At 41.6% G+C, this 16,561-nt stretch overlaps 5 protein-coding genes across 5 annotated transcripts; all 5 read right to left on the reverse strand.

Annotated features, from left to right (window-relative positions):
- Positions 1-1,167, reverse strand: LOC6538462. The gene is made up of 2 exons (XM_002098950.4): positions 600-1,167; positions 1-527 (listed from the first exon to the last, which is right to left on the reverse strand). The coding sequence occupies exons 1-2, from the start codon at positions 1,044-1,046 to the stop codon at positions 84-86; spliced, it is 891 nt and encodes a 296-aa protein (XP_002098986.1). The 5' UTR covers positions 1,047-1,167; the 3' UTR covers positions 1-83.
- Positions 1,168-3,538: 2,371 nt separating this feature from the next.
- Positions 3,539-4,183, reverse strand: LOC6538463 (calmodulin-related protein 97A). Its single transcript, XM_002098951.3, has one exon. The coding sequence runs from the start codon at positions 4,035-4,037 to the stop codon at positions 3,591-3,593; it is 447 nt and encodes a 148-aa protein (XP_002098987.1). The 5' UTR covers positions 4,038-4,183; the 3' UTR covers positions 3,539-3,590.
- Positions 4,048-4,809, reverse strand: LOC6538464 (calmodulin). Its single transcript, XM_002098952.3, has one exon. It carries the CDS (start codon positions 4,692-4,694, stop codon positions 4,200-4,202), a length of 495 nt encoding a protein of 164 aa, XP_002098988.1. The 5' UTR covers positions 4,695-4,809; the 3' UTR covers positions 4,048-4,199.
- Positions 4,810-4,838: 29 nt separating this feature from the next.
- LOC6538465 (calmodulin) lies at positions 4,839-5,686 on the reverse strand. The gene has a single exon (XM_002098953.4). The coding sequence runs from the start codon at positions 5,478-5,480 to the stop codon at positions 4,983-4,985; it is 498 nt and encodes a 165-aa protein (XP_002098989.1). The 5' UTR covers positions 5,481-5,686; the 3' UTR covers positions 4,839-4,982.
- Positions 5,687-9,850: 4,164 nt separating this feature from the next.
- Positions 9,851-10,435, reverse strand: LOC26534709. The gene is made up of 2 exons (XM_015193374.2): positions 10,331-10,435; positions 9,851-10,148 (listed from the first exon to the last, which is right to left on the reverse strand). The coding sequence occupies exons 1-2, from the start codon at positions 10,398-10,400 to the stop codon at positions 9,895-9,897; spliced, it is 324 nt and encodes a 107-aa protein (XP_015048860.1). The 5' UTR covers positions 10,401-10,435; the 3' UTR covers positions 9,851-9,894.
- Between the last annotated feature and the right edge of the window lie 6,126 nt (positions 10,436-16,561).

A 16,561-nucleotide genomic window follows, 5' to 3' on the forward strand; every position in this document is an offset into this window, starting at 1 on the left:
AACTTTAAAATAGAGTCTGAGTGTGGGTTCTTTTAATATTTGTTGGTTATTTAAGCAAAATAAAATGTATTGAACATGGGACATTAGTTAGAAAATATAGCTTTACCCTGCTCATTGTACTCCCATTCCTCCGCCGGTCCTTTAACTTCTTGTTGTACCTGCTGCTCGTGCATTTGCAACATTGGTTGCTGTTGCTGCACGGCTGTGCCAGCGATATGCTCATCGTAGGATCTTCGATCCCTAACAGCCTTGTTCCTGGCTTCGCTGGCGGCACAGCAGGCCCTGTAGGCCGCCTTCTTCGTGTTGGTATAGTCCAGTTTGGCCGAGCGGAGCTGCTGCATCAGCATCTCGGCTCGCTGGCGAGCGGTTTCCACCAGCTGATTCTTTTCGCACAACTCCTGCTGGGCACCGGATGCAGCGGCCTCAGCATTGCTCACTGCATCCTCGGCGACTTTCACCGAACCGCGAAGCGATTTCAACAGCGTTTGACACTGCTTCGCTGTGGCCACAGCGGCATTGACATTTGACTGCAATTATAATTGCTCATGTAATTTAACTTATCAAGATGTAATTGGTAGTGAATGGCTGCAGCATCATACCTGTGAGCCAACCAGTGAGTAGGTCTCCTCCTGCACGATAATCTCCGCCTCGTGCACCTCGTCCTGCAGCTGTTCCATGATCTGTTGTTTCCCCGCCAGCGCCGCCTCGGCTGCCTTGGCCGCAGCAATGGCCTTCTCGGCCAGCTGGTGTTTCACCTGGCGGGCGGCGGCCAGAGCCGCAGGTGCCTGGGTGTCCGACGCCTTCTTGGCCTCCTGGGCCGCCTTCTGGGCAATGTTCGTGGCGGTCTGCTTGGAGCTGCCATGCCTAATGCCGCCCATGGTGAGGTCGTCGGTTTGGTCCAGTAGCTGGGATCTGCACGGCTGCGACTGCTGCTGGGGCTGCGGGCAATGTGGGGCACGTTGATAGCAGGCTGCAAGGCTGGACGAGATCAGGAGCAGGTGATAGAGAAGGATGTGGCACAGGATCCGTGGCAAGGCAATGCGCATAATTATGTGAACCTTCGAAAGTTGCTGCCAAGTTTGCCTTTTCAACTAAGGCTCGAACATTTTTACATTTCAAGTAGTTCCGCTAAGCCAACGTGGCAAGCGTTCTAGGGAATAAAATGTTTAACAAAGTTTTTTTGTTAGAGAAAACTCTGGGTAACAGGCCGCATAACTTTTCCGCGCAATTTAACTTAACGTTCACGAGTTTCTCATTTTTATTTTCTTTTGTACCTTATTCACTTAGTTTTTCTCTTTTTTTTTCTTCTCAGCCGTCGCTTTGCCTTGACATGAAAAGTAGACTAGCAATGCATGTGGCAACATTTTCTGTTTTTTTTTTTTTTTCGGCCTGTTGTTGAACAAGAATTAATTGGGTCGTCAAAGTCCTTCAGCCCCGATAAGCTACCAGCCTTATCGGAATGGCTGAGAAAATCTGAAAAGAAAAAACTGGGAAAACCCTAAGACGATTGCTCGGGTCATTTGTGCGTTGATCTGTTAATCCGAAAAGGGTTTTTGCCGGCTTCCCATGACGAAAGCCCCGACATTTTCCTACCATTTGATTGAGGGCCCTCGAAAGCTCCGTCATTAAGCGGGCAATGTTGGTTACGGCCAACAAAAAAGGCCATGGCTAGTACCACTAGGCGTATGCGTAATAAAATCAACAACTTAAAATTTAAGCCCCCCAACACGCACACGCACACATTTCGCTCTCAATTAGAGATAGCAGATAACTTTAACTGCTTAAACTGTGTATATATATGTGGGACCACAGGACCACAGTCCAAATTTGACCAGAGTGCGGTTGCTCACCAAAGTCATCCCCTGGCGCAAAAGTCCGTATTTCGGACAGGACACACTCTCGGCCTTGTTCATGGACCTCGTCACTTGCATTCGCCTTTTTGCGTATCCAAGTGCCTGTGCAGAAGTGCTCCATTCCAATACCCATTCCCCCGTGTGCTCCACATACCGAGCCCACCCAAAAATGACACTCCAAGTGAGGAACATGGGCGGCATGAACCGCATGAAAAAAGTATCCTGGAAGAAATGCAGAATGCTTTCTTTTTCGCATACACTTGGAAAAAGTTATGTACTATTTTAAAGTATTAGAATATCTAATTCGAATACTGTATTATTTATATTAATCTTATTAAAGAAGAATGCCACAATAAGAAATTCTGTGTCCCAAAGTAAATTTAGGATAATTTTCTCCTAGTGTACGAAATAAATCAACCAAAACGAAGTTCAGATGCTCTGATAAAAAACAGAAGCCATAGTTTCAGATAGGATTTTCATGGAATATGTTTTAAGGGCTGGCAAAATGAATGCAAACAAACACATCAATTTTCTGAGAGTCTGGTCTTCAGAAAAAACACATAGATCAAACTCAAAGAGTGCCCTCTTGTATGCGATGTGTTTTCTTTCTTATTTCTGATTTACTTGCTGCCACTCAAATATCCCTCCCCGATATTGCACAACCCCCCTGCCCCGCCGCCGACACCAGCCGATGAGCCATCATCTGGGAAGGGGTGGGTGGTGAGGTCCTGCCCACAAATTCAATTTCCTCTGCAGCCAGTCCATCGAACATGTCCTGTGCCTGCTGCTAACTGAAAAGTGAAGCTGAAAACCAAACTCGTCTATGCGGCGAGGTGGCGAAGTGGCGATGTGGTTCTGCTGTTTGAACCGCATATAGACATATATATTTGCCAGCTCTCGGAGTATATATAATATTTATGCCACTGTAAGTGCTTATTGATGTCAGATCTGAAATTGGAATCTGCTTGGGCTTTTGTTCTTATTCCGTGAGGATGCACAGTGCAGTTAAGGTCTCGATACGATTCAATTCAATTCGATGCAATGCAATGCTCGATGTTTTGCGGACTCTCAATTAAGCAAGTTGGCATTTTGACATGTCTGAACTGAAACCGAAACTTGTAACCCAAAAAAAAAAAAAGAATTTGAAAATTCATACATGCGCGTACACCCACAAACACACACACGAAATATTTTATAAAGTCAGACACAAGCCCCAAGAACCCAAGAGGCTGCTTCCAGCAACGAGTACGAGGCGGGCCCGTTGAGACCACAGTAAAATTTAATTTTAATGCATAAGCAAATTGAATTTAAGCAACAGGAAAATTGTTCGTCTGGCCACAAAGGTGCCGCATGTGGAAGCAAAAACCACTTGCCAGGGAAACGGAAAGGCGGACTAAAACCACGTCGAGTGTTTCATGCTAAAAGTTTTCACCTAAAGGCGAGACGAAAATTCCTTAAACCAACCACAATTACGGAAATGGGGTGCCTTCATCAAACATTTTTAAGTGAACATATTTTAAGGACATGCTTGAAAAATTCTTGGTCTCCGAATTAGGCAAAGCAAAAACTAGCACAACGCAAATTTGTAATTGGCGGTGTATTACAAAATATTTGAAAATTTTTAGACCGCATAAAAGTGTAAATTGTATGCTTTGAAGTGGTAGTAAGAGAAAAACACGACTCCATGCAGTGACCCCAAATATTTTATTTCAGTTTGAATAGTAGCTAGCTGTACTACTACTTCTGGCTTATCATCCAAACGAACTCCTCGTAGTTGATCATGCCATCTCCATCAAAATCCGCCTCGCGTATCATCTCGTCGATCTCCTCGTCGGTGACCTTTTCGCCCAGATTGATCATCACAAAGCGTAGCTCAGCTGGCGATATAAAGCCATCGCCATCGCGATCAAAAATCTTGAATGCCTCACGCATTTCCTCCTCAGTATCCGTTTCGCGCATCTGCTTGGCCATAATGCCACAGAACTCACTGAAGTCCAGTTGGCCATTGCTGTTGTTGTCGGCCTCAGCAATCAAGTCCTGCAACTCGGCCTCCGTGGGATTCTGGCCCAGGGTGCGCATCAAAGTGCCCAGCTCACGGGTGGCTATCTTGCCGGTTCCCTCCTTGTCGAACTGCACGAAGGCATCCTTGAACTCGGCAATCTGCTCCTCCGTTAGTTCCGACATCTTGAGCAAATTTCAAGGGTTTTCCGTATTTCGGTACTATCAAGATATATCGAATAGCTTTTGAAGGCTATAGACTGTTGGAATTTTCGAACGGAAATGAGCCGAAAGTGTTTTGATGTAACTGATAGGTCGGTTTCCCAACCCCCCAAGCCTGCTTTTTCCTTATGTGCTGGACATCTTTTTGACAAATCGCACATAGTCAATATTGCCTTCCAGATCTGAATTTGCATCCCGGATGATCTCCTCCAGCTCATCATCCGTCAATTGCTCGCCCATGTTCTGCATTATGTGACGAAACTCCGTTTCAGATATGAGACCGGTTCCTTGTTTGTCAAATACTCTGAATGCGGCTATAATCTCATCCTCGGTGGACATGTTTGCGTATCTCTGGGACATAATGTATAGAAAATCGCTGAGATATAACTCACCGGTTCCATCAGCATCGATCTCGACATAAATGTCCTGCAATTCTCCATCACTGGGATTGTGGGCCACAGTTAGCATTAGTGCCCTGAGATTTGTTATGGGAATAACCTTGTTGTCTTGGTCGTCAAATATGGCAAAGGCAATCTGCAGATCCTTGATCTGTTCCTCGGTCAGATTGTGGCTGCGAATGATCCGTTCCTCTGGCGGCGGAGTTAGGAAGTCGTAATCCATGGCCAAAAGGGGTTGGGGATGGGAAATTTTTGGGGTCACTGAACATTCACTACAAATTTTCGACAAACTTTATTTCAAAACATTATGATTCAAAAAGAAAAGACGTCTATTACGACGTTATTATATTTATTGGCTTTGTTATAATTTATTGTACATTTGATTTTATTTTCTTGCACTACGCTATAAAGAACAGTCCAGATGAATTGTTGTTTTTGATCCTTGATGAAATCGTTCAAGTTATTTCCAGATGCCTTTAGATACCTTATCGTAGAATATGCTAAGAGAGTGTTATGTCTCCATCATCATGTTCACAAAGCGAACGTAGTCGATTTTGAGTTCCGTGTTGGCGTCGGCATCACGTATCATTTCCTCGATCTCATCCTCTTCCATTTCTTCGCCATAGTTCGTCATTATCTGACGGAACTCGTTCTCGTGGATAAAGCCCGATCCATCTTTGTCGAAGACTTTGAAAGCCAGAATAACCTCATCTTCGACAGTTGAATTCTCGTACCGTTTGGACATGATGTATAGGAAATCGCTGAGATACAGTTCCCCAGATCCATCCGTATCTATTTCGGTGATGTAATCCTGTAACTCGTTCTCCGGCGGCGTGTGGGCCACGGCTCGCAGGCAATCCCTTAGTAACTTGATCGGAATGACCTTGGTATTGTCATCGTCGAAAAGGGCAAAGGCTGCCTCACAATCTTTCTGCTGCTCTTCATTCAGCGTGTGGGTGTGAATTGTTCGTGCCTCCGGTGGTGGGGTGCTGAAATCAAAGTCATCCATGGCAAATTTTAGGTAATTCGAGTGCCAAAAGATGAATTTCAAGGTGTTGTGTTTCAAAAATTTTGATGTTTAAATGTTGTGTTTTCACTAAGATGTTTTTATTTACACTGAATTTGTGTGAAACTCAAGGCATGGACAACTAAAGCTTTTCAAGTGTTTTTAAAAAAATTGTTATTTGGGAAATAAGTTATTTCTAGAGCAGTTTTCTCAGTGCTGGCTAATTGCCAAATTGACACGGTTCTTAAACTCATTGTCAATGAGATAAATTTGTGACACGGAAAAACTGCATGTGACCACATCTCCGTAATGCAGTAACACTCCAGTAAAATATACCAGGATTTAACAATTAAATTTGCAACAATTTCCCGAATAATGTTTTTACAGCCTAAAGGCAACCGCTTCGAGCATTGTGGCTGTTGAACAGCATGGGTAATTACATTTTTAATTAAATGCGACGCAGTTTGTTTCGTTTTAATATTATTTTTATTTTTGTTGCTGCATTTATACAACTGTTCAGTATTTTTTTTATTCTGCGCAGCCATTTTCTGCCATCGTTGGTCTCTTGGGGCATAAAATGTTTTTTGTTTTGGTTTTTTTTTATTTCGTTTTTTTTTATCGAGCATTACGGGCAAATAGGGAAATTATCCAATGCAAAATTTCGAGCAATTTGCATAATTTGGGAGCGGAGCAGCAGGCGAGTAGCAAACTGCACAAACCCATGTCCCTGGCCATCATCCTTTCTCACACGTGCGCTCCGCTCCCCAGTGGAGCCAACAATGGGGGTCTTCTTGGTAATGAGAAGCAAATCCTGGCCACGAAGGACACCAAGGATTTAGGATTGGGGCCAAAGTTGAGCCACACAACAAGGCACTGTCAAGCATTTCTCTGCATAGATTAGAGTGGACTTTTCGGGCCAGAGATGCGGGATTATATAGCTGTGTGAAAAACAATAGTTTCAGGTACTATTTAGCAGGTAATTTTCAATTGGGGCAACCAACTTGTTTACATAGTTTATTTTCAAACTTAGTAATAACAATTTCCTTGAACTAATTGTCAGATTTGTCTTTGAATTAATTCTCGGGCCTAATAGACAATTCTATTCTTATGACCACATGTGTATATGTTTATACGATTGTCTGGCAAATGCAGCTCAGTATATGTTTGTTGTTTGACTTTAATCAGGCATAAACAGGACGATAGGGCAACAGCCGAGCCGCAATCGAAATGGCAACAGACCTTTGGGGGATTTGGATAATTTGCATTTCTGTAGTGAGACAGGACTCACATGCAAAGGATTTTCATGTGCAAATCCACTTATGCCTTCATATAGTATTACGTATACGCTTGTGTAAGTAGTACTTAGTATTTCTTGTCTTCAACTAGATCAGTTATAAAATGAGATATTTGGAACCGTTTATTGGCGTATGTGAAATTTAAAATTACAATTAAACTTACGTTTCTACGTTTTGTTATTGAAAAGCAAAGCAACTCAATACAATGATTTATGGAGATGTAATAAATGATTGACGCATGAATGCAGGAATACCCATCCGATTCTGACATGCGCCGTTTCAATTAAGCATATAAAGGATGAGTCTGGCCAATGACCACACAATGGATGCCTTTGGATGCCTTTGGAATCCAATTGAGTGGCCATTGACAGACGGACGTCCAGCAGCTGCATATCGCAAATGTGGAGCCCAGTCGAACAGTTGACCAGTCGACCAGTGGCAAAGTAATGCCATTCATTCACCGCGGGTTGCAATCCGAGTCGCAGATTTGTCTATGCCAAAGCATTTTCAGAATGAGAATCCGGGTCGAAGCCGAGTCGCAAGTGCAACTATGTGAATGAATTATAGCCACCGGTTGCAATCAGTTGTGGGCCACAATGAACGGAGGCATTTGTGAGAAATGAATGCCGGAATGGAGTTGCCTTTTTGTTTCCGGTTTCAATCTTGTGCGTTGCAGCTGTCGCTTTTCATCAGGGGCCAACATGAAGTCCGAGTCCTAGAGGTCCTTCGTTATGGATAACAGGCAGCTTCTCACCTTGGGCATTGTATGCTCTATATATATGTGCGTATGTATATATACCCAGACTCGGCGACTGGGCAAACAACGTACTTAAGCCAGATGGCAAAGAAAGAAGCGAGTAGAACAAGCCTGGCTCCTTGGGATCCCTGGGTTCCTTGGCATCCCATTGCCTATCCTGTTTGTTTCTATTTCACTTTGATGGCACGTGCGTGGAGTGGTTTTCAGACCAGGTGAGGTGGTTGTAGGAGATGGGTGGACTCGACTGGAGTGGAAAGGCAAATATGCAAGTCAATAGCAGAATGTTGCCCCGAGGCGAAGTGAAGGTGATGGCTTGGAGTACGAAAAGTAAAAGCCACAGGAAAGGTGTCTTCAAATCGGGAGTAAAAGTGAAATTTATTGCATTGCATAAAATTCCTAACTTAATAAATAATTCTTTAAACTAAATACGATCTTCTTTGAAACCCCTATACAGACTGATTATTTAAGTATATTAAAGGGCTTACGAAACGGCTAAAATGGAAAATAAACTTGTGCAGATATTTGCTTTCATTAAATTTTAATGAAATTTAATGGAGAAACTCTGATGGTGTAAAGAATTTTACAGCTCAGTAAACATACGCACTCTCCTGTTTTGTGCCTTTCGCTCTTATTATGCTAAAAGCATCTGCCAAGCTGCAACTAATCCGAAAACTTAAAATCCAATCTGGAATATAACTTTGTTTGACTTTTGCTTGCCGCCTCGTATTTTCCCCCATTTTCTAAGATTTTCTTTGTTTGCTTTTGTGGCGCAAATTGCATTTTGTGGGTGTCGTCAACCAACGCAGCGCCTCTTCTCTTGGCCAGGACAGCATGAAACATGATTAAATTACTCATACGCCTCGTGTGTGCGCTTGGACAACAACTTCTATGGCGATTTTGTTTTAGCTCTTGTTGCGCTTGCACTCATTTAGTTAATTAAGTTTTACAACAGCTTGCCACATGCCCATCCCTCGTCCCCTGCCCTTTAATTAGTTTTTAATTATTTCCGAGTTGAGCGTTTTCCAAAAATTTCCCGGTAAGCTTTTGGCCCAAACGAGAACAACAACAACAACAAGAACAACAACTATGGGTGGATCCCTGTGTTGGACTTTGGCTCAGAGTTTGCTTTGAGTTTGAGTTTTAGTTAATTTTATTTGTATTTTGCAAGTATTTGTACGCCCCCTACAAAATAAGGGAAGTGGGGCTTTGTTCATTTAGCACATTATTTCTACACGCTTTGTTTTTACTGCAGTTGGTTTGTTTGTTGGCTCGTTTGTTTTGGGCCGGCTAAAGTTTTGTGCAAGCCCATTAGGCTAATAGCCCAAACAGAAGTCACCGTCAACCTTTGTTTATTTATATAGCATAATTAACTTTTCTTGCATGTGAATACGGTCAGGAATTATTTCTATGGCACAACGTGTTTATATGATTACTTACACTTACTTTATGGGGATTTCAGTATGGCAACCAAGACTTCAAACTTTATAAGTAGTTTTATAACCCAATAAATGGGCTTTTAAATATACTTAACTATATCTATTGTAATGGAATTCTTAAATAATGTCAATAGTTATATCACTACAAATATATTTTCATTGGTTTTTTTTAAAACACATTCAGTTTTCCAACCCAAAACCCACGTGGATTTAGATAAAGTATTCTGTGCGGAAATATACAAATATTACTCAGCATGAACATGGTTTTTGCCTTTTTATAGTTCGGTTATCAGCATAAAACTGATTGAAATGGGCCAGCAAACATTTCACTTTATCAACTTGTGCATATTTAAGCATGCTCCTGTATCCTGTACGAGTATCAGTGTTTGTGTCTGTTTCTGTTTCTGTTCCTGTGCCTGTGAAAATTGGCTCAAACGAAGCCCTGATACCGGGCGAAATGCAAAGGGAATTGAGGGGGACACGGCCTAGAACAAATATTTACACGGCTCGTTGTATGGCATTTGCCATAAACTACCGTAAAACAATAAAATTCGCAATAAACCAAATGGAAAGCGGCAACTGCCGGCTCATGTGAAATGCATGCAAAGCAACAACGCAAACAAAAGCCACAATGCAGAGCAGTTCAACAACAAAGCCAAACGAAACGAAACGAAACGTTTTTCATAACTTAAATTGCAAAATGCAGCCAGCAAGGGGTTATGAGTAAAAAAAAAAAAAAAAGAAATCACAAAAAACAGTGAAGAAATAAAAGCGTGCTACTGGCTGAAACGTCAACAGAACAGTTTGGAACAAAGCCGTAAAACAATAGCTGAAGACGGAAAGAAAGACTTGACTCGAATGTATCCTGAACAAAAAACAAAGCAATTTCATTTGCAGGATCTGTGAACAGATATGCCCTAGCGCCTTTATTATTTCCAATTTATCCAAATACTCAGCACCTGCCATATAAACTTGAAAATCTTTATTATGTTTCCAAATAGTGGTAACTGAACTTCTGCATTCGGGCTGACATTTTTTTCCACTTTCTTCTGTGATTCCACTATAATTGGTTCATTTTCAATTGAGTCAAATTCGTTATCATTCAACGAGGTTCGAGCGCAAGTTCCTTCGTCCAATTCGGTGTCATCCTTCCATAGATCAGATGAGTCTGCTCCGCAGTCAGCTGCGAAAATTCGTTTCTTGTTTACAACTCATAGTTTAAATTACAACAAAAAATATATATGCTGTATTAAAACATCAAAACATGTAAAAATCATTTAAAAATCAAACTCAATAATATAGTTTTTAGTTTTATTAGGTAACTTTTTAACAATTTATTTAAACAAAAACGGCATATGCACTCACCAACTGCCTCATGCGGCGCCAAAAAGGAAAATCCGCAAAGTACTAGAAAAGTCAATACAACTAACGACATGACTGACTATTTTGAATAAACTGAGCGACTTGGCTATTTTTGAGTTCTACTTATAGGTACGTGCTATATGTACAATTCGTTGCGCTTGCGTTGCAGACTAGAAATAATTGTGATGCCACGGTTTCCTAGTTTTCTAGTTATAGAGCAAACTTTTTGCCAACTTTCTGTAAACTGCATAATCTTGTTAGCCTTCCGCCTGGCAACACTCTATTTTTAGCTGCTCATCTTGATGCTGATTTATCTGTAATCCAACTTACGTTTCAGCCACTTAAGGCCACAATCTGCCTTTTGCCACTTACCAACTTCCCTGACCCCCGCTGGGTTACAGGTGGCTTTTGTAGCAAACTTAGTTCAATAAAGTTCGCCCTTGTCTGGAGCCTTGCGCTTTGATCATCGCATCACATGCGTCTAAAGTGGCTTTCCCCTTCCCTCTCCCTCGAGAGCACTTGTAAGGCCTTTTTTGTGCCATCACAACCGGGGTAACATATCCCGACTTAGCGGCTCTTTGAAGTGTGCTTTTGGGCTTGGATTGGAGGAGCATACCCATCGAAAGAAGTGACTGTATCAGCTGTTTATATTTAGGTCCTTTAATTTATTGCCTGTCAGGCTGCTGGTCAGTTCGGTTGATAAACGGCCTAAGCCGTTGGCAAGCAATTCCCTCTTTCATTGGGCTCTGCCTATTTCGACATTCAGTAATTTGCCTTTGTGCAAAAGTACACAAAGGAAAATATATTAAAATATATGTCTGTTAATAACATATGAACCAGAAAGTTTGAAGAATTGATTTTTAGGTCAGCAAGACTGAATTACTGTCTCCTTTGTACTGCACACTTTTATAATTATTTTGAAAATCCTGCGTTGCATATTTTATTTAATTTGTATAGGATTTGCGTTACTTTCTCTCTGTGCAAGCTGCTCATGTGAAACTCGCTTGCCTCGGCAGAAATTAAAGCCATGAAGGTGCCTCCTCTCTATAAGTAGGAAGTTGTTAGTTGCTCGCAACATGAGAAACAGCAGCAGCAAGTGCAACAGCAACATGCAACTTGTAGTGCCCTCGTTGCTGCTGTTGTCGAGTGCACGTCGCCGTATGCAATTATCACCCAAAAAAATACTACAGGGCCAAGAGTGCTCCTGCTGCTGGTCACAGGTAGGAAAAATAAAATGGGTAAAAATGAAAAAAAAAAGAAAAAGTGAAACTACTGGCTACAAATTCTGCCAACATTATGTGCTCAAAATGTAAATGTCATTTGTGTGCCGAGCTTGGGGCAAGACCAACGGCAATGGCAACAACCCGTTGCACAAGTGTTGCAACATTTGAGAAATGTGTGTTGCCAGTGAAGTGGCACCAGCACCAACACCAACACCAGCAGCATAGCCAGGACAACCAGGACACGGTCCACAGTCCACTTGCCCACACTCTATGAATAAATGTTAAAACACAATCGAGAGCCGTAAATTCTGAGCAGTCATCAGCTGAAATAGGTGTAAGAAAATGCAAAGGCGAGCGAAGCCCAGGAATGAAAGGGCCAACACACAAAGCAGAAATGGGAAAACGAGAAAATTCCATCCGGTGGGAACAATGGACGCGGGAAATGTCTGTCACGAGACAGGAGAATGAAACAATGCAAAGGACGAAGGCCTAATTGGTATAATAAAATGTCATAAGACGACTGAGCAATGCAGCAGGTTCAGGCATCAATAATTCGCCGGGGACAAAGGGGAATCACTCTATGATGATGTCCCCTGATGGGCCGATTCCAATTGATAGCAGCCACTATCCCCATTGATTTGGCTCCGATTAGACAGCTCCACTGAGGTAATTTTGCCCAACGAGACAAAGAGATTTCAATCAATTAAAGATAATTTCACAACAGCTACACTTTCTTCCAACATCTCACTTGACGTGCAACATAATGGAGTGGGATTAGTGAGGAAAGTTGTGAGTGACGCACCCAGATACCCAGTAATAAAATGTTGTGAGTGATGCACGGATACCCAGTAGTAAAAAGCTTTTATAAAATATATTTCCAATTTTTCTTGCCATATATATAACACATACATATCTCCTAGTTAGTTGCAGTGAAATCTTTGCACCACCTCGCAATATTTTCACTTTCCATTTAATATACCCATAAAGCACTGGGTATATGCACGAAAAAACGAGAAAAGATTGCTCTAAACTGGCAGGAGCCACTAAAACCCGATGCCACGCCCCCAACCGCCCATATATCAACTGTCGATGGCTATAAAGCTTCGCATCCTCGCATCTGCTGGTGCTCCATTCCACCAGCGCGAGTGTACAATCAACAAAATTAGTTTCATTTGGGCAAATGGCATGGCTAGCAGTCGCAGCATTTCGACCCACATAACAAACTTGGCTTAGATAGGAATTTAGGGGCCACCGAGTACGGTGAGAAATTGCAAACTGAAGCCTCCTTTTATATATAGTATACATATATAGTATGTATCCCTGCTTTTGATGGCTCGCCTCGCCTTTTGATCTTCCCCCAATGCTGATAAATGATAAGATGCCGGAGCTGAAAGAAAAATGCTGAAAAGTGTGGAAAATGGCGCGGCAGGTGTGCGCCCATCATCCGTTTCATCGAGCTGCTTCAAGGATACTGCTTAGAACTGTTATACTAATTAAAAAACTTCTCAATCTTTAAAAAAGAAAAGTGAAATTCAAGGGAAAACCTCAATGAACGGCGGCCTGCCATTGCCAATTAGCGGAAAAATATACAAAAAAAAAATAACAGGACTTCGGTGAAAACTGTCTAACCTGTAGACCCCCAACGTCTGATATTCTGGCCAAACAGGACGCTGTGTAAACCAAGAGAAAACGGTTAGCGAGTAAAGGGGAAATGTCTGTCAACCCGCAGCCATAAATTATGGCCAGCTGCTGGCTGCTGCTGGCAATTTATAAATCTGTTTATTGTAACATCCTGTGAGTCGCGCGCCCTTAATTTATGTATCTGGAATCTAGTTAAGTCCGCTGAAAAGCAGCTAATGAGCGTCCGATTGCAGCTGAGATGGGTTAAAGAATATATTTGCATGAAAAACCCAAATTACTACATGTGGTCAACCAAATATATATCTTCTATCTTTTATTTTTCGCTGTCGTGTTTACACAAAGTTTTCCGTTGGCTACGTTTTGGTCAACTGGCTGTCAATATTTTATTGGCTGCATTTCGTTTTTATATTGCATCTCGTGCACGGACATAAAGAGGGAGCACATATATGTATATATAAATATGCGAACCCATACGAAACGAATTTTTCGCAAAACCGTCCAAATGTGCAATTTAATTTCTGTCATGCAAAACGGCTGAAAAATCAAGAAAATACAATATTACTCGTACATATACTTTGCTCAATGACGCGATGATCATAATAGTTGTTTTGTTGGTAATATTTTAAGATGCTTAATTAGGGTTTTTGAAAATAAAATTAATTAGTAGCAAACGACACACTGGGAATACTTAATACTTAACGGCATACTAAATTAAAACAGCTTTTCCAAACATTTCCCCTTCCCGTTTTCCTCAATTTTCCGTCTTCTTCTGTTCCCTGTTTACGTTTGCTCTCTAATTGTATATTTTTTCCGTTTTTAAATGAAATATGTCTTCTCATACCCATTACTCCCGCATTTTAAGCCATTTAATTTATTTTTCCATTCCGTTTTTTGCCTCAACTTTCTGGGTTTTCTTTCTGTTCTGCATTATCTTCTAGTAGTTCTCAGTTCTCGGCTTATGGCGAGTGCATTGCCAGTTCGTTGTGCCTCGTTTTCTGAGTCCTGTGTCCTTGGTTTCCATCAACACTCTCATCATTTCTTTTGTTTTGGAATTTTACTTTTTCTTTTTTTTTTTTGTATGTATTTTTAGTCATGTCATTCAGTAGGGTTCTTCCTTATCGGCCATTCCACCCAGACCCTATATTTTTTATGTCCTCCCATTGTCCTTTTTTGGATGGCGGTGGTGGAAAAATAGAAGGAAAGAACTGGAGCACTTTTATATGACGGTACCCCGGCTGCAGCTCTGTTTTACATTGGCATACATATTTGCATTTTTTCGAATGCTTTACAACCCTTTAACCCTCCGCGTTCCTTTCCGTTCCGCTTTCTACTCCTTCCTTTTTTCCCCAGAATCCTGCTGCTTGTTTTAATTTCTTTGGCCAGAGTTTTATTCCTGGCTGCCCCATTTTTTTTCATTTGTCAAATGGGCGGGGTTTCGATGACAGCATTGCAAAACTCCATTTCAGCCCCGCCCACCGAAGTTGCATTTCAATTGAATTGTCAGCGTTTTGCAGTGAAAAATGTGTCATAAAATGTTGGCTCGTTAGGCATTCAATTTGTAGGAATTTTATTTTTCGGCCAACGTAAAGTTTTTGTAAATGAAAATTGAAATTCGCTGATTAAGTATTCCCACTGTAAGTTGACGATACAATAAATAAAGCTGTTATGCAAATTCCACTGATCTCTCTTCTTTTTGTTGTGTTTTATAAAACTCATAAATGAATTAGTTGTCCACATGTAAACAATAGTTTCAACAGTGTTATTAAGTTCTTGTTCCGCTTTTGTTTGTGGTTACTATTTCCTCGATTTTTTTCCAATTGCCCTTTGGACCCACACACAGCTCAATTAATTTATAATTTAACTGCACATTGTGCGGTTTAATTATGCTCATTATAGAGTCATCGGCGGCATTGTTCGCCGCCTGTCATGAAAGTTGGTCGGATTGGTGTTACAGCAGAAATAATTAATGTTTTCATTGGCACAGTGGTAAGTGGTTAGTGGTAAGAGTGCTTATCTATGGCCCTGCATTTGGCTGTCAGCTATTGGCCAACTTTTCCGGGCAAAACTTTCAAGCAATTGAACAGCGACCAAACTTCCACACAAATCCCAAGTGCAGCTGTCAAATCTTCCTCCGAAAAATCGACAGCAAAAATGCTATCTCGCAAAAAGAGGCAAAAATACAAAAAAAAAAAAAAAACACCGATAGCAAACCAAGTGTCAAGTTGAAATAAACTTTAAGACAGACTTGACATATTGCCAGTTGCTCGCTTCCAGTTCACAACATAATTTTCCATTAGTTGGATAACTAGCAGACGACATGGATGCTCGAAAAAGCTGAACTGACACTTCGTGGTTTTACCAGCGTTGGCTGCTCTGACACATAAATAAGTTAATAAGCGCCAGCTGAAAAATGGTCCGGACCAGGTGATTTGGCCAGCTTCATCATGGCTAAGACGCAGACAAGTGGCGACCACAGGCGAGCTGGCCAATTGAGGATGGTGAAAATGGCACCCTCAGCAAAACGTTATTTTCCACCTGCGCTCAACCAGCGCCTGTCAATTTCAGATCCATGAATTTAAGATTTCATTGCAGCTGCATATTGAATAATTGCGCAAGAAAATTGAGATCGAAGTTTGTGATTTAAGATTTAAGAAATTTACAAGAATATTTCTACAGTTACTCAACTGATACAGATATTAATTCCATAAGATATGTTATATCTAAGTTTTTGAAATATAAACTGTTTAAAGCTTTTTGCTTTAATGAGTGACTTTGTGAATTCGTTCAGCTTGTCCATCAATCATAAATTACGCGTGACATTGATATCTTAAAGCCGTGCTTTAAGTGGCACGCCAATGGAAATGATTTGTAAATTTCAAACAATTGTCAGATGTAAAACAGTTATTCATGCACCGAAGCGGACATGCACACACCGCGCACGCACACAGACGCACTCAGTGGCATAAATCACACAAGTATTTGTGCATTTCCGGTCAGCGCACGGATGTTCCGGTGATCAATTTTCAAATGCGCTGTGTCAGTTCGGTTCAGACCCCTTTTGGTTCGGTTCGGCTTGGTTCCAGAGTCCTAGAATCCCAGAGTCCCCCACCCAACGCAACCGAACTGAACCGGTCAGCAGGACTCGAAAGCCGGACAAGTGAACAAGTGGACAGGAACTGCTCAACCTGTCGTTGAATCCTCGCCATCCACTTGGCTACCATTTTTGCGGCTGCCCGCTTGGCAAGTTGTGCGCTACAAAATTGAAATACAAATTCACAGTTTTTGCATATTTGCCTGTCCGAGGGAACGGACATTTTCTGGATCCTAACTAACCTACCACTTCGGTTTTTTTGTCGGACTTGCATGTTAC

This window comes from Drosophila yakuba, chromosome 3R (genome assembly GCF_016746365.2).
Source record: "Drosophila yakuba strain Tai18E2 chromosome 3R, Prin_Dyak_Tai18E2_2.1, whole genome shotgun sequence".
Classification (NCBI taxonomy): Eukaryota; Metazoa; Arthropoda; class Insecta; order Diptera; family Drosophilidae; genus Drosophila; species Drosophila yakuba.

What these genes read in the sequence shown, in the direction of transcription:
- LOC6538464 (XM_002098952.3), bottom strand. Translation starts at nt 4,694, where the DNA reads ATGGATTACGACTTCCTAACTCCGCCGCCAGAGGAACGGATCATTCGC.
- LOC6538462 (XM_002098950.4), bottom strand. Translation starts at nt 1,046, where the DNA reads ATGCGCATTGCCTTGCCACGGATCCTGTGCCACATCCTTCTCTATCAC. An exon ending in ACTCACTGGTTGGCTCACAG is followed by an intron (nt 528 to 599) that starts GTATGATGCTGC and finishes TTATAATTGCAG; the next exon opens with TCAAATGTCAATGCCGCTGT.
- LOC6538465 (XM_002098953.4), bottom strand. Translation starts at nt 5,480, where the DNA reads ATGGATGACTTTGATTTCAGCACCCCACCACCGGAGGCACGAACAATT.
- LOC6538463 (XM_002098951.3), bottom strand. Translation starts at nt 4,037, where the DNA reads ATGTCGGAACTAACGGAGGAGCAGATTGCCGAGTTCAAGGATGCCTTC.
- LOC26534709 (XM_015193374.2), bottom strand. Translation starts at nt 10,400, where the DNA reads ATGTCGTTAGTTGTATTGACTTTTCTAGTACTTTGCGGATTTTCCTTT. An exon ending in GGCGCCGCATGAGGCAGTTG is followed by an intron (nt 10,149 to 10,330) that starts GTGAGTGCATAT and finishes GAATTTTCGCAG; the next exon opens with CTGACTGCGGAGCAGACTCA.